Consider the following 23,298-nt stretch of genomic DNA (forward strand, 5'->3'; position numbering starts at 1 on the left):
CCTTCTATCATTAGGATCCCCAGGTCCTTTTTCCCTTCACCGCTCTCCAGGAGCTCAGTCCCCAACTTATACTGGTGCTTGGGGTTGTTCTTTACCTAGGTGCAAGTCTCTTAGACTTGCCCTTTTTGATCTTCGTTACATTTCTCCCTGCCCAGCTCTCCAGCCTGTCCAAGTCCTGCTGAATGGGGAGGCTGGTACTGAAGGAACAAAAGCAGATCTTTAAGCAGTCCAGGACAGATGCTGAGAATATCCAGAGCCCAGGTGAGCAGAAATACAGAGGGTATTTGGTACAGGAATGTGCTTTCTAGCAGCATTTACCCTGCCCTTGCTTTGTTAAAGTATATTTGCCCAAGAAGCTGCCTTTTCTGAATCTCTCATTTCTAACTTTTGTGTGTTTCAAAGCATGGAACTAGAAGTCCAGGGTTTCCATAGCTGTCTCCTGCCAAAAGCCACTGAGCACTTGCAGGGGCCTGAGTCAGTCCTTGTGGAGTCTGAACAAGATGCAGGGCCTGCTGCCCCAGAGGACTCTGTCAACGCGCCTGGGGCTGAGGACTGCTCACTGTTCAGTCTAGAAAGTTTCTACCTTCAGTCTTGGCATAAGAAGACTTCCAAAGAACTGTAGTAGGCCATGATATGATGCATTTACATAGAATATACATACATAGAATAAACCAGGTTGGAAGAGACCTTCAAGATCATCGCGTCCAACCCATCGACCAATCAAACACCACCCAAACAACTAACCCACGGCACCAAGCACCCCATCAAGTCTCCTCCTGAAAACCTCCAGTGATGGCGACTCCACCACCTCCCCAGGCAGCCCATTCCAATGGGCAATCACTCTTTCTGTATAGAACTTTTTCCTAACATCTAGCCTGAACCTCCCCTGGCGCAGCCTGAGACTGTGTCCTCTTGTCCTGGTACTGGCTGCCTGGGAGAAGAGACCAACATCCGTCTGTCTACAACCTCCCTTCAGGTAGTTGTAGAGAGTAATAAGGTCACCCCTCAGTCTCCTCCAGGCTAAGCAACCCCAGCTCCCTCAGCCTCTCCTCGTAGGGCTTATGTTCCAAACCCCTCACCAACTTTGTTGCTCTTCTCTGGACTTGTTCCAGCAAGTCAGCATCCCATTTGAGGTCATGCTGCTGAGGTAGTAGGTTTTCTCTAACTCCTCCTCCTTTTAGCCTGTACTGATATGCTGTCCTTGGTTCTTTTCCACAGCATGTTTTTAACATGCAAAAAACTCTCACTCCAAAACACTGAAAAACCACAAAAAAAATCCCCTCCAAACCACTGGCAAAAATTGAAAAGGATGTGGAGCTGATGTCCTTGCTCACTGCAGGGTGGCTGGATAAGATGGCCTTCACAGATCCCCTCCAAGCCAATGCATGCTGTGATTCTATGATCAAGTAAATTCGTTCTTGCTGCTTTTAGGAAATGCTAGGCATAGAAAGAGGAAGGAGGCCTCCAGTCTTGAGGAAAAAGCTGGATTCTTGCTGAACATCAGAGATCCTCTTATGGAAGAGAGAGTATAAAAGTGACTTAGCACAAAGTTGCAACAGGGGTCATTAGGATTCAGCTACCCCAGCCACCTCTGGGAAATACAGAACTTTGTATAAGCAAACACCCTGTTTCAGGTGAGTGTGCTTTCTTCTCTGCTGCAGAAGTGGCTTTTTTCTCACAATGAGTAAATGCTTAAAACCAGAAAGTGTATGTGAGTACAGTACAAAAGTAAGCAGCCAGTTCACATTGGCTAGCCTTCAGAATAAAGGGTTAAAAAGTAAATACTTCCAGAAGGTTTCAAGTTTCTGATTTTCTATATGCCTTAGTGCTTTAAAAACATAGCCAGTATCTTCAGATTGACAAAATGGATGATTGGATGATAGGTTGGACATGATGATCTCGAAGGTCTCTTCCAACCTGGTTAATTCTATTCTATTCTATTCTAAAATTACCTGGGTAAGAGGAGACCTTCAAATGTGGATGTTAAAAAATTAGGTGATATTAATAAAAGATTAAATGATGGCATGAAAACTCCCTATTTGGAGGCAAGTACTTAAACGTAGGGACCTCTAAAGAAGGCTGCATGTCTGGTTTACTCTGCTAGCACAGGAGGGATCACAGCTCATCTGGTACACATGAAGACTCAGAACTGTTGATGTTGGAAGAGATCTTTGAGATCATCAAGTGCATCTACTCACACAGAGCTCACAATCCCACCACTACTGCTAAGCTACTACAACTAAACCTGATGAGGTCACTTTCACACACCTTTTAAATGCTGCCAGGGATGTTGTCTCCTCTCCACCATCTCCCTGTGCAGCCTGTCCCAATGCCCGATAGCCCTTTCTGTGCAGAAATGCTTCTTAATATGTGACTTGAGCCTTCCTGGGCATGATTTGAGCCTGTTTCTTGTTGTCTGTGAGAAGAGACCAATCCCCCACGTCACTCCAGCCTCCTTTGTGGTAGTTGTAGAGGGTGATGAGGTCCCCCCTCAGCCTCCCCTTCTGGAGGCCTGGCGAGCAGTCTGGGCAGGTTGGGATTTATTGCTGCAGTCATCGGAAGGTCTGGCTGCGCACTTGTGGTCCTTCTGGGAAGGACATGAAAGAGCCACACGGTCAGCGGAAACCACAAATATTTCCTGCTCTTCCTCTCCTGCCACAGGGGTTGGAGTGGACAGGACCGTTTATTATCTGAGAGCTGGAATTGACTTCTTTTGTTCTAACGAGAGTTCACACTTCTATATCCAGCCTCAGTTTCAGTGTTGACCTCTGGTATTTGTGGTGGTTAAAGAACAAAATGGAAAACACCTCCCCATGTTCCTCTCTAATCTTGAGAATAACATTGAATATGTTGCAGCACAAACATCAGATTCTTCACTTTGACTTAGCTGAGCCTTGTCTGAAGGGGAAGGCTTCATGCTCTCTGTCCAGGGGTTAAAGGTGTAAAAGACGGCTCCTTAGAGTGTTCTATTGAATTCCTTTATCTCAAGGGAAGTAACAAATATGATACCCATGATGGATATCATGCAAGTCAGTAGAAGTAACGTAAGGATTGTATACAAGTAGATGGCATTCAAGTCTGGGTGATACAGTAAGCAATGACCCAAAACATTCAGGATAACCCTGCATTCATCCTGGTGTGTGCTCTGCCTGATGTCTGTTGGCCTTCTCTGCTGATGGCTTCCTGTTTCTCTTCTGAAAGATCATGACTGTGTTTATCAAACTCCCCAAGTATAAACCCAGGTTGTGCTTGGAGTGGATTAGAGAGCTAGCAAAATGTAAGCATTGCTTCATCAAAATCCTGTTTTGGTACAGTGACTTGGTGTTTGCTCCTCCTTTGACATGTGTGCTGGAAGAGTTCTTCTGCATAGCCTCATGCATGGATGGATGGAAGAGCATGCCAGGCATCCCAGGTTCTGGGCTGACAAGAATCTTCACTCTGTAGGTAAAATTCTACTGCTTCCTTACACTTGTTAAAAACCCAAACCATAACAAAGCAAACTCCCAAACTACTAATTATTTAACAAGCATTTAAATTTCACATTTGAGAAGCTGCATTCAACATTTTCAAGAAGTTCACAAGCATTTCTGAATCTATTGCTGCTCTTACCTTCATAATAGTATCATAGTAGTATCAGTCAGGGTTGGAAGGGACCACAAGGATCATCTAGTTCCAACCCCCTTGCCATGGGCAGGGACACCCCACACTAGATCAGGCTGGCCAGAGCCTCATCCAGCCTGGTCTTAAACACCTCCAGGGATGGGGCCTCAACCACCTCCCTGGACAACCCATTCCAGGGCTTCACCACTCTCATGGTGAAGAACTTCCTCCTCATGTCCAGCCTGAATCTCCCCACCTCCAGTTTCATTCCATTCCCCCTAGTCCTATCACTACCTGATATCCTGAGAAGTCCCTCCCCAGCCTTCTTGTAGGCCCCCTTCAGATACTGGAAGGCCACAATTAGGTCACCTCAGAGCCTTCTCTTCTCCAGACTGAACAGCCCCAACTCCTTCAGTCTGTCCTCACAGGAGAGGTGCTCCAGCCCTCTGATCATCCTCGTGGCCCTTCTCTGGACACGTTCCAGCACATCCATACCCCTCTTGTAATAGGGGCTGCAGAACTGGATGCGGTACTCCAGGTGGGGTCTCACCAGAGCTGAGTAGAGGGGGAGAATCACCTCCCTTGACCTGCTGGCCACACTTCTCTTGATGCAGCCCAGGATCTGATTGGCTTTCTGGGCTGCAAGTGCACATTGAGAGCTCATGTTGAGCTTCTCATCCACCAGCACCCCCAAGTCTCTCTCCTCCGGGCTGCTTTCCAGCCAGCCACTGCCCAGCCTGTATTTGTGCCTGGGATTGCCTCGACCCAGATGCAGGACCCTGCACTTGGTCAGGTTGAACCTCATGAGGTTGTCATGGGCCCCACCTCTCCAGCCTGTCAAGGTCCCTCTGGATGGCATCCCTTCCCTCCAGTGTGTCTGCTGCATCACACAGCTTGGTGTCATCAGCAGACTTGCTGAGGGTGCACTCAATGCCACTGTCCATGGCCCCGACAAAGATGTTGAACAAGACTGGTTCCAGGACTGATCCCTGAGGTGATTCTCTGCACCCAAAGAGTGGCTGCTTGTCACTGGCCTCCACTGGAACATGGACCCATTGACAGCCACTCTTTGGGTGCAGCCATCAAGCCAGTTCTTTATCCATCTAGTGGTCCAGCCATCAAACCCATGTGTCACCAGTTTGGAGACCAGGATGTGGTGCGGGACAGTGTCGAAGGCTTTGCTCAGGTCCAGGTAAACGACATCAGTTGCTCACCCCTCATCTATTGATGTTGTGACCTTTGTTCATCTCACCCTTCTACAGCCTGATTTTCCCATGTAAAACCTGTATGTTACTGACAAGGAGGACAGGTTTAGCTTAGAAGCTTCTTAGAGCATGGATAATGTCTCTCCTATCAATCACCTGTTGCATACATAGGAGAGAGCATAAGCAATTTGAAAAACATTAAACTGCACTAAGTTTTATGTGAATACTTGCAGGTGCAGGGCAGTATTTTTATGTAAAACTCTTAATCTGATTACTGGCAATGTGTTTTTTTCTCAGTAAGCAGGCCAGTATGATCTTGGTTAAATACAGTAGCTGTGTTAAAAGGCATCAGTAAACCATGTGAAAGCTTAAGTCTAACATGCATATGATAAATCACTGAAGCTGAAAGATGGTTCCAAGAGCCTTCTGTAATCTTAAGCTGAACAGCAGATGACTTTTGAACTTGAAACTTGTTTGGGACTTTCTGATTGTAAAAGGTACTTTTTATTATAAACCCAGTGGAAAGCACTTGAGTCATAACAGTACCTTTTTATATTTAAAGGCAGAGGAAAACCAGACATTTTAGGAAAAAAACAATGAGCTGGGATCCTGCTTCATCAGATCTCGAGATGGATTGTAATTTTCCAAGAAGTAAAAGAGGTTGCTGTACTATTGAAATCAGTTCTTTTCTGGTCTTCAACCCACCACAGCTCACTCCTGCTGTGTAATTTTGGGGAGAGAAGAAAGACAAGCATGTAAAAATACCTCTTGTAAAGATACTGACTCTTTACCAGATTGAATACAGGGCTGCCCATCAATAACTGATCCAACACTCTAGCAGGCCCTGGTAAATTAGTGATGTAAATTTTCATGGTGAACACCTGGATCAAGTCAAAATTTCCAGGGTCTCCAACAGGAAGAGAATTTCACTGGAAGAAAATGTCTAGACTTTACCTAACGGTGTGTGAGACGTCATATTTTAAACTGGGACTGTAACAGTGACTTAGCTCTTAGTGTTCTTAGTGAATCAGGAGACTGAATTGAGAGATTACAGCATTGAAGGTCTCACTCAAGCCTTATGAAGGTGGTAGGGAGATGCTCTTGCTTGAAGCAGAATGGAGAATGTATTAGTTCCAGAAACTACTTAAAATATTCCTGGCAATAGACATGCATTTGTTTAATTGCTCACTTTATTCCAATTGTCTTCTGCTGGATAGGGACTAAAAAATTTCCACAGTGATGCTATGGCAACTTAAACATTTTTGGGTTTCCCAGCAGGTGAACTTTTTCAGAGGATAGAGTCATTAATAACACTTTTCTCTGGCGCTAATGCAGTAAACGACTGTTCCCTTTAGCAAAGCAAAGAGCTCACTGGGGTGTGTAGCTGTGATGGTCCACACTATCAGTTCCAAGGGAATGTGGGTTTTTCCATATAAAAGTCTAACACCACCAGGAAAGTGGTTTTGCACAGAGTGATTCTCTGTAGCCTCCAAGAGCTACCACAACAAGGCTGTATTGCTTTAAGGCTGGCAATGATTCTTTCTGGTGCAGGTCTAGTTGTTTCACAAACCAGTAAATCCTCTCAGTCTGCAGTTGAACATAGGAACTTGCCCTAGTGAGGGGATCACCCCCTCTAAAAACTTCTCCTACTGCAGCTCTTTCCCTCTTGAACATAATGCCATTGAGCAGCAGCAAATCTTTGCACTGGGGAAACTTGGTGTGCTTGTCAGCTCAAGAGAGCACAGCAGAGAAAGGAAATATCTACAAAACCACAGCCTTGGGTTGGGCTCAAATGTTTACCAGTGCTGGTGAACAGAAGAGTTTGAGATTATCTGAAAAAATAAACATGATCCTTTCTTTCTCATGGTCCTTTGCTTCTCAGTTAGCAATTGCCAGGTGAAGGTTCATAACAGATTTCAGGGACTGGGGAGTCTTCCTGGCTGGATAGAATTTTAATGACATTGAAGTCTTTTGCTCATGTTTTTTTACAGTGGATGCATTTAGTTGTTTCAATGTGAATGAAAGAGAAGTGCAAAATTCTCTGGTTTCCTTCTCATTTCTTTTTATAAGCTCTGGTTTGTTGTTACTAATGTAGTAAAAGAAACCCCCCTTTTTTTCTGAGAAGTAGGACTGAAAATAGTATTTTGCAAAGTCAAATGCTTTGCTCTGTTGCTCTCCTCGCAGTCGATTTCTCTTTCCATTAGTACTGCTCTGGGGTGGTCTTGTGATGAGGTATGTGGCATGCTGCAAGCTTAAACAGAGCAAAGAAGATCCTTCTTCTCCAGAGGTGTGGGTGTTCTGCTCTTTTTCCTATTCCTGTAGTCCCTAACCTGCACAGCCAGACCTTTGTGGATCAGGGGAAATTTTGTACAGGAGGCAAGGTAGAGGAGGCAGTGTGCTGCCCTTCATCTGGTGACTGCCTGGGCACTGCTTTACACAGCAGCTGGACAGCCTGGGTCCCAGAGAATTTCTGAGGGCTTGGGTGTGATGCAGAGGCATAACCATCAACTGGAACCATCTGGGAAGCGGTGGCAAGGCTTGCTTACCAGCAGCCAGTCTTTGGAATAAACAGGATGTCACCACAAAGGGTTTGGCCACCAAGCTTCCTCCCACAGAGTAAGCAAGTAGGGAAGAATTTCTGTGCTAGAAAGGGCGGCCCTGCTCTGATGTGTTACAACAGTGGCAAAGGTGCTCTATCAGAAAGGGCTACCCCTCCACCCTCCCTGGCCCTGTGGACAAAGAATGCAGTGCCTGAAGAGTTGCTCTGCAACATCCAAAGTGTTCACATGTTAACTCCTCCTTGAGGCTCCAATGCTTCCTGCTGCCTAAAAGGGGATTTCAGGAATATTTATTTGCAGCAAAATAAGCAACAAGCAGAGGAAAACCTCAGGTTTCTACTGGGAAATGCCTTTTTGTCTTTGCTGTGGACAGGCTGTGTGTCTCTGAAGTAGGCTTTCAGATGAGGCATGAGTTGGTTAGGGGGGTTGGTTTGATTTTTGCTATTGTACTGCAGTCTTCCAGAGCAGGTGCCCTCAGATGTGGAGGTGTTGAAATGAGGCTTTGCAATATCAAATGATAAGCAAAATGTTGATTTGTGGATCCTCTGCAACACCCTTCCCCTACTTCCCCCCCTTCCTGAAGGTCAGAAATCTGTGAGATGCAAGAGGAATGAGGCTGAAATAGTTTGGTTAACTTTCCCTGGTGGAAAACTTTTCACTTACCTTAGAATTCGTATGCCATTTTAGCACTGCCCAGTGTTGTGGATCCTTGCCAGACCGGGTTTAGTTAACCTTTGCCTGTGACTCAGAACTAAGATCTGCGTGGAACCTCTTTGTTTTGTCTTTTTTTCCTTTTGAGAGATGAAGTGAACGTTTGTCAGCCTGCACAGTTAAATGAGAGTCCGGACAGCCAAACGAGGAAGTAAAACCTTCCTGTAGAATGAGCTCTAACCTGCTCACTGTGCTTGTTTGTGCTCACTTGACACCAGCCTTGTCATTACGTCTCTATATACAGGCTGACCACTTCCTTGTGAGCCCAGTGCTGCTCCGAATCCTGCCTCTGGCTTGTGAATGGTGGAACAATATTGCTGGGACACAGAATGAGCAGCTGTCAGGTAAGGTGCAGAGCTGTCTGTGAGTACAGATTGCGCTCTAGGGAGTTTGGTTGTGTTGTTTTTGGCAAAGGCAGAGGGGAGGACAAGTGTTTTCCTCAAGACAATAAATGACTGGTCTTGTTATTAAGAGTTTATGTACATCTCTGATTTGTGAAAGTAAAAATTCCTGGGTTTCTGAAAGCAGAGCCACTCACTGTCTTTCAAAGAAACAGCTCGTGGAAGGGCTTGAATAGGCTGTCAGGCTGAGGTGTTTTGCAGCATGATTCTCAGGGACAGTAGTAGAAGGAGAGGTGGCCCAGACCTAAGGTGCGAGAAGGAGCACTAGTGTGGCTGGGAGCTGTTCCTGTGCTCCCGATGTTATTTGGCATGCATGCCTAGTTTAGGGAACACCCAAACTTGCTCTGACTTCAGTTCAGTATCAGGCATGGCTGGGGGCTGTGTCCACTCTGCCCCCTGCCTGTGAGGTTTTCATGGAGGCTTTGAGGAGCCATAGCTGTCTCTTAGTCAAGCTGGTCCTCGTGGTTCTGTGTCCTGTTGCTACAAGAGGGGCTTCTTGAACACACACCTGTGGGCACTTGGGCCTGCTCTGGCTGTTTACGAGTGAAACAAACACCTGGTGGAAGGCCTAGGCAAACCTATTATTTGAAGTCATACAAGATGAGGAATTAGACCATAACCTATGCTATTTTGGAAAGTTTTTGCTTTGGTTTGGTTTTAAATTAAATTATTATTTTCTAATTTTCCAGATCTGTCAAAAAATAAAAAAAGACAAAAGACTTTGAGAGGTGTCTCAGATTTTTGGTCAAAAGGTATTTTTTTTTTCTAATAGCTAAAATGTTAAGATTAAAATAGTATTTTGGAAATATGACTAAAGCCATTCCCTGTGTCTGTCTGTCTGTCTAATTGTGTTAAGAGGCTGCACAACATTGCAGCTAGAGGGGTAATTTTTTAAGCTAGAGCACAAGATTACCTGTGGATAACTTTTGCCTGGAAATGAGAAGACTTTGGGTCTCAGTGGAGGGAGAACCAAAGCAGCTTCCCAGCAGGGTCTGCTGAAGTGAGGGGGCAGAAAGTGGCAGGAGGAAATCTAAGAAGTTTGAGAACAAAGGTCATGAAGTTTATAAATGAGATTTCACAACCTGTTTATGATAGCAAGAGATGGACTCTGTGATGCAGAATTTCTCCTCCTGACATTTGCTTTTGTGCATGTTGCTGCCGATAGCTGATACTGGTTTGTATCAGCCCCAGGCAGTAACCCAGAGCTCAGTGTTTCCCATGCATTGCCCCAGCTCAACAAACCAAGGGTTGCACATAGGGGGCAAACCTTGCAAATGCTGCCTCTATGTGCCAGCATGCAAAGTGTGTAAATGTGAACCACAGGATCAGGACTTCCTAGGATGAGGCTGGAAAATTTGTCATGGTGAGAAGCCTTCATCCAGCACGTTGTCATGGCGAGAAGCCTTCATCCAGCATGTTATCATGGCAAGAAGCCTTCATCCAGAACGTTGTCATGATGGGAAGCCTTCATCCAGCACGTTCTCATGGTGAGAAGCCTTCATCCAGCATGTTCTCATGGCGAGAAGCCTTCATCCAGCATGTTGTCATGTGTGCTGCTGGGGCTGTGAGGTGCAGCCTGCGAGATGGACATGGTCTCTGCACCCTCTACAGATGGAATGCTGTCTGGTAAAATTCTAACTTTGATCTGCTTTCCAATGCAATCCAGGAGAAGCATGCACACAACACAGTGTGATGCTGATGTGGGAAATTGCCCTGATATTTAAAAAAAACCCCACCAGAAAAAGGGGGATCAGAATAGATAGAAGTACAGGCTTTTAAAAATAATAGTCAGGGCTATTCAAATAAGTAATTAAATATTTTCAGCATGAGGACAGAGAGCAACTAAAGTTTCTCATTCACAATATTTTATTAAAATACTCTAGACATCAAATACAAATCAAGCAGTACATGTTAGGTGTTTGGAGCCTTGGACCACACATCTGGAAGCAGGATTTTCCAAACTGCTTGACCAGCTGTGGCCAGCTTCAGCTATGGCTGGGTCCATTAGTGGAGTTCAGAGCTGAGAAATCATTTCAGTAGTGAATAAGGAGACAAATACTTTTTCATCTTCGGTCCATGAATTAAAAGCAAGGAATAGATGTAAAAACTGTTACACTTGAGGGCTGTTCTGTGAGGAAAACCAGTCAAGTCTGCCGGCTAAAATAAGCAACGCTTTGGTTCAGATGGAAAAATACACATGGTAACTGCTTTCTCCTTAGGTACACCACATACAGAAGGTATTTTTTTATTCTGCTGATGCTATTTGTCACTTTGTTAACAGAGTGCTAGATTTCTTACAGAAGAATAACTGAAAGGTATAAGGCCACACAGAAAAGTAAAGGTAAAAGTTGTATGAGGTGGGATTCTAACTAATTGCCAGGTTCTGCTGCTGAAATAACCAGTTTAAAATTAAGTGAACCCAGTGCAGACTTCTTTCTCACAATCAGGGAGGAGGGGGGGAGGGCTCTTCATGCTTTGTGGAGGAGCTGCATTCAGGCTCTTCTTCTGTCTCTCTGTCTACAATAACTCCAATAATCCCATGCATTCCTCCAGATGGTTTCAGCTTCTGACCTTGTGGAGATGTCCCAGTTCTGAGCAGGGGGTTGTCAGGAGGCCTGCAGCATGCAGGGCAGACTGGCAAGGGGAGCTGGTGGGTACTGTGTGGTTGTGGCTCTGCGCTTGTCATATAGGTAGTTGTTGGTCATTTAATTCTGTGTCACTGCTGACTACAATTAGTGAGCAGGTGAAACAGGCACAGCTTTTATCCAGGTAGCAGCAATAACTGCAGAGATGTGGCAAAAGAAGCTTTGGTGCCGGTATCCCAACAGTGACTGAAAATGTTTGGCTTGATGGATGAGAGGTCACCATGTGTGTCTTTCTGTTCTTGTGCTTGTTGGTCTGAAGCAGCTCTGGGTATGCCTGAGTGTGCTGCTGTGGCAGTTTGAGGCTGATGCCTGAGAAATTTTCCACAGATTTTGAGTAGAAAGTGATAGGATGTAGATAAATTACCATTGAATGTAAAAGAAAAGTAGTGATAAGGTCTAAATAATCTCACTGGTCTGATAACTAACATAAAGTTAGTTGTATGAACTAACTCTCACTTTTTGGCTCTTGCCTGTAACTGATACTAGCTGGTTGCTTCTGCTGGCTTGCTGACCTTGGCTGTGTTTATTTGTTGTGGCTAAGCACTAACAAGCTACTCTGCTTTTCTTCTCTTTCTTTCCCCCTTGTCTGGGGGAAGTGGGGTGAGGGGGCAAGAGGAGGGGAAGCTATTGGCAGCCTCTGGTTTTGTCCAGGGAGGGTTCTTGTGTTGTTTATGAATTGTAAATACACATAGATGTTGTGTATTTTGTACATATTCATCACATTTCATACTTCCAGATTTTAGTTTTGCTTGTAAATACAGCTTCATTTGCTTCCAACTCAGCTGGTCTGGGAATTTTATTTTGGGAGTAATTCTCCAATCATTTGGGGTGGGGTGGGTAATTTCAGCCCACCACAGCTCCTTTATAGCCTTCATTGCGCTTTAAGCCATGGTTTAGTTAGTCACAAGGTGCTGGGTAATAGGTTGGGCTTGATGATCTCTCAGGTCTTTTCCAACCTTATTGATTGTATGATTCTATTGTATGATTGTATTTACTGGGTAGAGCAGAAATGTAACTGGTGCAGTACTGCAGAAGCTTGAAGCAGCTTTCTGCTACTTCTGCACGCTCATTTCTGAAATACCAGTTTCTCATGGCAATTAATATAAGTAAAATTGAAACCACTTTACAGATTGCCTGCTTCCAACCACTGCCCAAACAGCAGCTTTCAACACCCAAGCAGCTTCTCTGAATAGAAAAGTTCTCAATGAAGTCGCAATAACACGGAAAGAGTCCAAGCCAGGCATCGCCGGAACAGATGCGTGGCAGGATTGCGTCAGGCCTGTCTGGGTGAGCACAGGAGAGCAGACACCAGGAAAGACAAAACGACAAAAACAACTTCAGAGTTCCTGGCCACTTTGCAAGCATTTCCTTAAATCACTCGATGAAATTTGCTGTACTTGTTGCTACGGCCTCTGAGCTCATTCAACAACATTCAGTAGATTCTTATCTGTGGCTCACAAACCACGCTGAGCAAACTGAAAATCCCCTCTTACACCGTCTCTTGTATCATTTCCCGTGAGATACGGCTGAAGAGCAAACTTGCGTAGACAGCACGCCTGGGTACACACAGGCTTGCATAGCTCATGAGGTAGGATGACACCTCTCTGACACAATGCCTGGAGAGTGACAAACATTGCATGGGATACACCAGTGCTTTTATAAACAAGAGTGGACCAGAAGAGTGCTTTAATACCAGGAGAAGACTGGATGGTGCCTTCAGAGAGAAGACAGTTGATCAGATAGCTCAATTCTCTTTGCTGTGCACTAGGCAAATAGGGGCGATTGCATGTTCTTTCTTAACACCTGCATTTCATTGTTTCTAATCTTTCTCTCCCTGAAGCTGATGTCTATTGGACAAGGCTGGGGAAACAGGAGCACTGGATTTAGAGGAAAGTAAATGCCTGCTAAGATGGCACTGGCCAGTTCACTGTCTAGCAAACCAGAACCACCACGTTCTACAGCAGAGGTGGAAGGGCACAAGAGCAAGCTGGACTTTTTCTGCAAACTGGGCTATGGTAAGCAGGACATCTGCAAGGTGCTGGAGAACTTAGGCCAAGAGGCCCTGGAGGATGATGTGTTGAAAGAGCTGATTCGGATGGGAAGTAAACCTCAAGCTGTGGAGAGCCAGGCTCAGCCTTCCTCGCTAAAACTTGTTGCCCGTGGATCATGTAGCACTACGCCGGGGCCAAAGTGGTTTAGAGAAGATGAAAGTGATTCTTCCAATTACTTGAGACCCATTGTGATCGATGGCAGCAATGTTGCAATGAGGTAAGCTCTGTTTTCTAAAAGGAATTTCTTCCTCCAAGGCTTTTACATTTTAAAGCTGATGCTTGAATCATGCTTTTTCTTCAAATGAGAGGTGCCCTGACACATCTGCTATGTCATGTATGAACCACCACTTACTCCTGTTCTTTGGCTGAGGCAGAGTTTCCAGGGACTGCTGCCTCTGTGCCCATAAATATGGACACCAAATGCAATCACTGCCTCACTCTGCATTGTGACCTTTTATAAGCCATCAGCTGGCTAACCACCAGTGTTTATGGCAGCATGATTCAGCAGCTTACTCTCCCATTGATATTTCAGCAGCTCACGATTGTATTTCCCTGCTTTTTCACAGGGGCACCTAGCATTGCTGACCCTAGATGCTGAGTGATACAAAAAAAGTGATAGCTAGACAGAAGAGCCCAACTAACCTAAGTAGGAGAGGGAAAGTAAAGACAGATGACTGTAGTTCCTAGCAACATCATAGTTGTACTGTTTTGACTTGCAAGTAAACCTCATCAATGTTTCTGGTTTGTTTGTGTTGGTTTTCAGTTTGGCTTATTTTTTTGTGGAAATATCAGGGAACTGACAGCTGACTTGTACTGAACAGTCTCATTTGATTCTCTTTCTGGGAAATGTCATAGCAAGCCATCCTGGCCACTTATATCTCCTAAGCAGTGCCCAGACACTGTGAAGGCACTCGTACAAGTGGGGAGCCTGGCACATCCATGTTGATGGGAGGTCCAAAGGAAGCAGTGGCTTGGCCTCTGTTCACCCAAGCAATATGACTAACCAGAGATCCAGGTAGCTGGGAGTCCAGGACATGCTGGCTATCCACTGGATTTCCCCACTAGCTTCACTGTCCACTCAGCAGGGCCAACCCATCCCTGCAGGTTGAGAAATCTTGCTCTTTTGATCAGCTCTTGTGTGAGGGAAGGGGTACCATCCAGAGGGACCTTGACAGGCTGGAGTGGTGGGCCCAAGCCAATGTCATGAGGTTCAAGAAGACCAAGTGCAGGGTCCTGCACCTGGGTCTGAGCAATTCAAGCACATATATAGGCTGGGCAGTGACTGGCTTGAGAGCAGCCCTGAAGAAAAGGACTTGGGGGTGCTGGTGGATGAGAAACTCAACATGAGCCAGCAGTGTGTACTTGCAGCCCAGAAAGCCAACTGTATCCTGGAATGCATCAAGAGAAGTGTGGCCAACAGGTCAAGGAAGGTGATTCTCTCCCTTTACACCACTCTCATGAGCACTATGTCCAGTTCTGGAGCCCCTACTACAGGAAAGATATGGACATGCTGGAATGTGTCCAGAGAAGGGCCATGAGGATGATTAGAGGGCTGGGGCACATCTCCTATGGAAACAGACTGAGAGAGTTGGGGCTGTTCAGTCTGGAGAAGAGAAGGCTCCAAGGAGACCTTGTTGTGGCTTTCCAGCATCTGAAGGGGGCCTACAATAAGGCTGGTGAGGGACTTCTTAAGATGATGGGTAGTGACAGGACTAGGGGGAATGGAGCAAAACTGGATGTGGCTAGACTCGTATTGGATGATAGGAAGTTCTTCACCATGAGGGTGGTGAGACAACGGAAAAGGTTGCCCAGAGAGGCTGTAGAAGCCCCATCCCTGGAAATTTTTAAGGCCAAGCTGGATGTGGCTCTGAGCAACCTGATCTAGTGTGAGGTGTCCCTGCCCATGGCAGGGGGGGTTGAAACTAGATGATCTTTGAGGTCCTTTCTGACCTTGACAGTTCTGTGACTCTGTGAGGTGGGATGAGACCACATGCCCTCTGATGAGAGGGCAAAGTGGACAAGAACACCCAGAGCAACTGGAGCCTAAGCAAGTGATGCCATCTTCTGGATGAAGGGAGAAATCCCATCCAAAAAAGGTCAGGGCAGCTTGTGAAGGTTGAAAAGTACACAGTAGAGCAAAATTGCTTAGCTTTGGCTGGACCATGAGCTCATGCAGCTCCCAGATCTCCTGCCTCATTTGCATTTTCACCCTGCACCCTCCTTAGGGTGTCAGTTTTGCCTCTCTGCAAAAGAAATGATCAATCAGCCTGTTCCAGTACTCTGCCACCCTCAAAAGTGAAGATTTTTTTTTTTCCCCTTATGTTTATGTGGACCCTCCAGTGTTCTAGTTTGTGTCCATTGCCCCTTGTCCTGTCACTGGGCACCACTGAGAAGAGTCTGGCTCCACCTTCCTGACACTCACCTTTTAGATATTTGCAAATATCACTCAGCTCCACCCCCTCACTCTCTTCCAAGCTAAACAGACCCAGCCTTTCCTTTTATCTAGTAATAAAACCCCAAGTTTCTTCCTCTGGATGTTTCACCATGTCAGCACTGAAAATTTTATCAGGTGTAAAAATGGAGCTTTGGTTGTGAGGCTGCTGTAGGCAGACCCTAGAGATGAAATCCAGGGAATGGTGATGGGGAGAAATATTCAAAGCTGTGGCATAATCCTCAACTGGTTGATCACAGCAGGTAGGTGAGAGAGTCCTGCTTTGCACAGTTGACAGCCTGAGTGAGAGTGTGGTAGCACCACCCAGAAAGCTCAAAATGCAACCATAGAGTTTATCCATTTTAGCACTTTGTGTAGAGCTTTGTTTCCTTGTGCAGAGGTAGTTAACAAATTGCCTTCCTTTGCACAAAACCACTGCATTGTAGTGACATTTTAGATAAGTAAATTACAAGAGAAACTTGGTAAGGATATGACCTCTAATCATTTTTCTTGAAGCTATTTTGGCTTGCTCTGGATTTTGGTGGTTCTTCAGACCCCTCCTTGCCTGAATTCCTCTACAGTGGCTGCCCTGGGGCTTTCCTACCTCTTTGTGAGGACAAAGTCCACCAACTAGGGCAACAGAAAGATGGGCCTGAAACGCTTCTGACCATTTCTTCTCAGATTCTGTCCCTGATTTAGTGTCTTTTCAGCATTTCCCATCCTCCCTGGTACAGGTTTTGTACAGTCTGACAATGAACCTGTGATCATAGTTGCAGCAGCTTCAGACACTGCAATCCCTGAAATCACAGCACAGAAGAAAATTCTCACATTTTGTTTCTCACAAGAGACCCCTGTAGGTTCCTGCTTGTGCTACAAGAAATGCCCATTCCTCAAACCATTATCAGCCAAGGCACTTGAAGGGCCTGACTCAGGCTAAGAGTTTACTGGTACTTTAGGACTCAAGTCCATCCAGATACAGATGGAAGCAACAAGCTTATGCGGCAGGTGCTTCAGATATGGGGGATAGGGCAACTCCGCTTTTAAGTATTCAAACTTAGAAACTTACCCAAACTTCAGATAACCAGTTTCTCATTCTGCTGGAGGGAGTGTTTGGCTCTGTCCAACCAGGACACCCTACCAGGTTGTTTTCTTGGGAACTGGTGAATGACACAAAAGCTGTTTATTTTGCTTTTTTCAATACTGGCTCAGTTAAAGAGAACTCTAAACTTCATGAAAGCTTTGCCTCACCCTCCTCCTCTTTTTTTATAGTCATGGCAACAAAGAGGTATTCTCCTGCGGGGGGATCCAGCTGGCAGTGGATTGGTTTCAAGAGAGGGGGCACACACACATCAAGGTTTTTGTACCACTCTGGAGAAAGGAGGCCCCTCGACAAGACAGTCCTATTGCAGGTAGGTGTGAAAAGTCCTGTTCGGTTTTGCCCTGTTGACACAAGAACAGCACAAGTTGCGTATCAAGTTTCCATCACTTAATGACTAATTTATTCCTGCATGCTCCTGGCTAGCAGCTAAAACTGCTTACAAGGCTTCATTGCACTGCTTTGAGCCTTCTGCTTTATAAGCACATGTTGCTGCCAGCTGAGTCAAAGGAGTTTGTCAGTTCATGATGAGTCTGCAGAGCTTTTAAGGCCAGCCAGGAGATGATGACATTACTGCACACATTATGCAAATCAGCAGTATCCAACACATTCACTACTGCAAGACTATTATCCGTTAGCCTAATACAGGAGCTACATGGGAACCTCTTCCAGGAGAAGGAAATGCATCAGCTGGTCTGTGGAGGATGGTGAGATTCAGTTTGTATGGAAATAGATCTGCCAGATTTGTACCAGCAGCTTGTTGTCTGCAGATGAGGTGGTTGAGGATCTATCTTTCTGCAAAGCAGGAATGAGTCCGCCACAGCAACAAAATAAGTGGTGTTTTTTTTGTTGTGGTGGGGTTTGTTTTGTTTTGTTTTGTTTTTTTTGAGCAGGCTGGCATATTTTGTCTTCAAGTAAAGCTCCTATCAGGCTGGTTAAGAGCTTTCTAGCAGCTAGCAGGTTAAAAAGTGCATTGAAGGCACTTCAGTGTGCCAGTGTAGAATTCAAGCCAGCATTTTACAAATAACACTTAAAACAGGGTGTGTCACATTTTACAAGTACAGGCTTTTGTAAAAGGCCTAATATTCAAGCTGCCAAATACCCACCAGATATTTATGCATTTGAAAAACACACCACTATAAGCTGCCTGAAGTTCTGCAACATCTGGAATTTGATGCTGTCACCATTTGCTCACCACCCAGGGAGGTGGTGGAGTCACCATCACTGGAGGTGTTTGAGAGGAGACTGGATGGGGTGCTTGGTGCCATGGCTTAGTTGATTGGATGGTGTTGGGTGATAGGTTGGACTTGATGATCTCAAAGGCCTTTTCCAACCTGGTCTGGTCTATTCTATTCTATTCTATTCCTGGTGCTTCATATGAATTTAAACTCAGGAAGGTCTGTAATACAGTCTCCTTCTCAAATTGTTACTTATGTAGACTTGGATTTGTAAGCTTTCATTCTTTTTGGCTACCTTATTCTTTCTTGAATATGTTTCTGCCATGTCCATTGACCACATTAGGTAACAGTCTGGTTTTATGTGCTAGCCTGTTAATGCAGAAAAGGGATGTGTGGACTTCTGGTCAGCAACAGAACTGCTTTCCATGTAAGGATGTGGCTCTGTATCACTCACCCAACTGCAGCCTTCTAGTGCTAAAGAATCTTTCAGACTCAGTGCAAGAAGGAAATGTTTAATTTGCCCTTTGAAATTTAAAAGACTTTTAAAGATGCTGTGCAAAACAATAATCTGTTTCACTCTTCTGTGAATTATATGCCAGTTTTTGTTAACAGCATTCTTATCTTGTATATTTTATAACCACAATGCTATTGTATAGTAAAAGACAAGGGAAACAAAATGTTTAATATCTTCTTGTTAACTCTACAGAATCAAAATAGGACATCTCCTGACTTTATCTCCAGTCAGCGTAGGCAAATAGAATGGTTTTGATTTTGTTGCTCCTTAGAGAAGATAGCACAGTTCAACTTTGAAGTGTTGGACCTGTGAGTGATGATATGTCCTTGTGCTGGGAAAAAACACTATTTAAAGGAAAAAACCAAGCAACAAACCTTCTAATGAATCTCAATTTGGTAATCATGACAAGCAGAGTGCACCAGGAAAACCAAAGATAAATCCTGGCTTTCTAATGAGCTTTTTCAGTTTGACATGGATAAGGAAGTCTCGGTCCTTGGAACAGAGAAGGGACATGTGTCAGAATTCAGAGAGTGGATGGGGTGCTTGGTGCCATGGTTTAGTTGATTGGATGGTGTTGGATGATAGGTTGGACTCGATGATCTCAAAGGTCTCTTCCAACCTGGTCTATCCTATCCTATCCTATCCTATCCTATCCTATCCTATCCTATCCTATCCTATCCTATCCTATCCTATCCTATCCTATCCTATCCTATCCCATCCCATCCTATCCTAAGATTCCTGTAAAGTTCTAGCACATAGTTGTTAGTAATTGACCAGTTTATCTTTTTAAATACCCCTGTCCCCCCTTCACCAGATCAGCACATTCTTGAAGAACTTGAAAAGCAATCGGTCCTTGTGTACACCCCATCCCGGAAGGTGAAAGGCAGGAGGGTGGTTTGCTACAATGATCGCTATGTAGTGAAAGTTGCTTACGAGATGGATGGTGTCATTGTTTCCAATGACCATTACCGGGATCTCCAGAATGAAAACCCTGAGTGGAAATGGTTTATTGAGCAGCGACTACTCATGTACTCGTTTGTCAGTAACAGGTAAGGGACAGTTGCTAAACCATGTCAAATTTGAACATTAGGGGCCAAGTCAGGGCCAACACCAATGCACCTCCTGCCAGTAGCAGAGTATGTGAGCCTTCTTCTGAAAGGAATTTACTGCGCCTTTTCTTATCTCATTTCTTTTAATCACATTCCCTCAGCTTTGGTCTTAAATCCCCCATGTCACTCTTCAATGAACTTCGCTATTTGATTGGCAGTACCGGAAACCAGCTTTCCTTCTCTCCCATCCAAACAGGGATGATACACCAAGGCTTTGTATCTTTTAATTTCTATTTCCTATAAGAAAGACAATTAATTCTGTGAGAAGAGGTTTGCTATCTGGTAGCATAATTGATTCCCCCACGAGGCAGAGCAGCACTTTCCCCTATTCTTTCATAATCGTAACTTTATAGAAGAGAGACAAGGACTGGTCTCTCTGGCCCTTAGCCATCCCCACTGGGAAAGGTATTTGCCTTAGTCTGTAGGTACTAACCTTGTCTGAGCTTCCTAGTAGCAAAGTTGCACGTTAGCCACTAGTTTGACTGGGGAAATGCACTTGGAGAGGTCCAGCATGCACGGATGAGTGTAAGCAGGGAAGCCGCCTCACAACAGCATCATTCTCCATGGGTCAGGATAGAGACTTGGCTCTCCCACCACAAAACTGGATGGGAATGCTTGTCGCTGCTTTTAAGCTTCCTTGTAACACTGCTCACAGAAATGCAGCCACTGAACATCAGCACACTGATGTTCCTCAGAGCTCCATCCCATTATCTCCAAGTTATTAATGGGTTACAAGTATTTATACATTTTTTCCCCCACCCTGGTTCACAGGGATTGCCAGACCGTCTCAGAACCCTTCCTCAGAAGTCTGGCTGTTACTGTGAAGCCCATTTGAACACTTTCAGCAGGACCTTCTTGCACAGCTTTAGGATATTCTCTAAAACCATAGTCTAAAGTCAGAAGCTTCAGTCCCATTATGTGGATAGCCAAATTCCCTGGATGCCTCCCTTCCTCTCCTAGCAGTAACTCCCTTTATTTGACAGAGTTGTTCCATGGCTGAGTGCAGTGCAGATTGATTTGCAAGCAAGTCCAACGATGCTAATGAATTTTCTTCCTAAAGCATCACATGCAGCTACTGGCACAGAATTAACAGTTTTGTCTGAGCATTTTGCAGGAAGCCTTTACTGAATCCTGTTTATCACCCCACATACATGGCCAGCTGTAGCTCTGAATTAACTACTGGCTTTTCAGTTCTCATTCCCCTACAAGTATTAACCAAGAGAAGAGTTTGTTGTGGAAAGGAGCTGATAATGATCGCAGCGCTGGCACCAGAGAAGAGGCTGCTGCTGCTACAGAGAAAAAGGAAGTAACACTGCCACAGCTGGGGCTGCTGGCCAGCCAGAGCTACTCCAAGCCGTTGTGCCTTTCCCATTTTGAATTGTTAGGAAAAAACCCAACTCTGTGAAGCTGAAGCATTATTGTCATGGCAGGCAGAAGGGCATTGTGTCTAGTAACACAGCCTGACTTGTGAAAACCAGGTGGCCTTCAGGCCACAAAAGGATCACAAGGCTATTCAACCCTAAGCTTGTGTCACAAGTTGTGATGGTACTTCAGCTGAAAAAGCTTGAGGTATTTTTGTTTCCCTGTGACTTTTTCCTTTTTCAGGTTCATGCCTCCCGATGATCCCTTAGGCCGGCACGGACCCACTCTTCGTACGTTCCTCAGCAAAAAGCCAGCGCTTCCTGAACCAAAATGGCAGCCTTGCCCCTATGGTGGGTTTCTCCCTGTGCTGTGAACTGCCAGCCCTCTTTCTCCCACCCCTTGCTGTCCAGAGGTACTTTCTTTTGGCTAAGGGCAAGTGCTGTTGCACTTGCTGTCCTGCTGTGTGTGGTAGAGTCAAGGTGACTCAAACATGCGATGCTGCTTAAGTGGCTTCACTCTCTGCAGAGGCAGCAGCTGCTTCTGGCATCTCCCTCCTTGCCTGCACGCAGCACCCAAACCAGGCACCGTGACCATGCTGATCTCCCAGCCTGCACACACTTCTCATTTTGCAGTGGATGTGCACTGTTGCACTTGGGAAAGGCCACACAAACATTTGCCCTCTCTCCCCTCCCAACGGATTTCCAATACTGTGCAGGTTTCTCAGAGACAAAGCCCTCCACCAGTTTTTAAAGCAACCCTTCACAGCAGCAGGTCTCCCAGCCCACTGAATGCAGCAACTGGAACGTAAATTAGACTCTTCCAAAATAGCAGGAACTTGCTTTCGGTGCTGCTTCACCCTGAAATATTAGCTCAGCAGTATTTAAATGTGGGCTCAGAAATACTGAACTGGAAAACAGCACTTCCCATCTTTGCTGTTTGTGCTAACCATGCCCCTGCAAATGGTCAGTGCTGGGGAGAGAAGTGATGGGTGCATAGAGCTGGCTGCTACCAATAATCTCCTGCTTGATTATTTTTTGATTCTTTCAGGTAAAAAATGCACCTATGGCAATAAATGCAAGTTTAACCACCCAGAGAGACCACACCAAGCTCAGCTCTCAGTTGCTGATGAGCTCAGGGGCAATACAACAGTCTCATTAAGCCTGGTGAAAGAGGGGAAGTGTAACCACTTGCCTCATGGGACTGGAGGAGAGCCTGCACCTCGTGGCAGCTGCACAGAAATGCTGCAAGATGCTGGTGGCAGTACAGGGGCTTCCTACTGTCCAGAGTGGTCCTGTGGGAGCTGTCCTGAGCAGCTGTCGAGTTCCTGGGCCAATGGCCCTAATTCTGTCCTGGGACTGGACCAGCAGTTGCTACAGCCAAAGCCAGTGACAGATCAGCCTCTCCTGGAGAAGATGTCAGTTCTATCTATCAGTGATGACACCTACGGCTACAACTGGCCTGCAGACAACTTTCACAACAGAGACCTGACAGACAGTCCTCATGATTGTGGCGACTTCAGGCACAGCCCATACTTGCCTCATCACCTCTGTAGCTTGGACCATGCCTGCTTAGGGGGATGCCTTTCTCAGCAAACAGTGCTCCCACCTGTGCGGGGCAGGATGCGCCCAGACCACAACTGGCCTTGGGGGTGCTGCAGCATGCACACGACAGGGCAGAGGAGTTGCTACATCCCTGATGGTGCTCAGCACAAACAGGCCCTGGAGCCTCAACACCATGTTTTGCCACAGTCAGCAACTCTTCCCCCTGATGCACTTCAGGTTTACAATGAGCATCAGCTACAGCAGTACCATTTCCCCAGGTGGTCTCCACAGCAGCCCACTCTGTTAGACTCCAGCAACGGATTTGGCTTCTTCCAGAAAGCCTGTGATTACTGTGATGCCTCTTGCAGTGACCACTGGCCCACCCCAGCTGCAAAGCCACCTCCTCCTCAGCAAACAAACATACACAGAGAGCTGTGCTCCCTTTTCCCTTACAGTGAGGTGAACCACATTATGGCTTTGTACCCTGATATCAAGGATGTTGCTAGTTTGACTTTACTCATTCAAAGACACAGAAACTTGTGAGGTCTCCAAATCAAACCTTTACCACTAGCACATGTCCCAGGGAAAAAAGATGCTGCTCTGAGGCTTAACTAAGTATTAATAAAGGACTTTATGACAAGGGTTGTAACTGTTCCAGGAGCACAAATATAAGCAATGTAGCACTGGGCACTGAGTCAGGGCAAAGGCCACTGTTCACTGCAGTGGAATCACATTCACCTCCCATGGAAGTGAATGTTAAGGCTCAGGGTAACAGGGCTATCATCATTTGAACCTAACTGGTGACTAGGTTCAGGATGGCATAGGTCTTCATTAATACCTTGAGACACTGAACATATTTTCAAGTACCAGCCTATTGTTCTGATACTGTAGAAGAG

General features: G+C 45.5%; 1 protein-coding gene across 1 annotated transcript; it reads left to right on the top strand.

Annotated features, from left to right (window-relative positions):
• Positions 1 to 12,999: 12,999 nt before the first annotated feature.
• ZC3H12D (zinc finger CCCH-type containing 12D) lies at positions 13,000 to 22,945 on the top strand. Its single transcript, XM_009897071.2, has 5 exons — positions 13,000 to 13,388; positions 16,872 to 17,011; positions 19,205 to 19,439; positions 21,105 to 21,211; positions 21,909 to 22,945. Exons 1-5 carry the CDS (start codon positions 13,018 to 13,020, stop codon positions 22,943 to 22,945), a joined length of 1,890 nt encoding a protein of 629 aa, XP_009895373.2. The 5' UTR covers positions 13,000 to 13,017.
• The last annotated feature ends 353 nt before the right edge of the window (positions 22,946 to 23,298 follow it).

Source organism: Dryobates pubescens, chromosome 6 (genome assembly GCF_014839835.1).
Source record: "Dryobates pubescens isolate bDryPub1 chromosome 6, bDryPub1.pri, whole genome shotgun sequence".
Lineage (NCBI taxonomy): Eukaryota > Metazoa > Chordata > Aves > Piciformes > Picidae > Dryobates > Dryobates pubescens.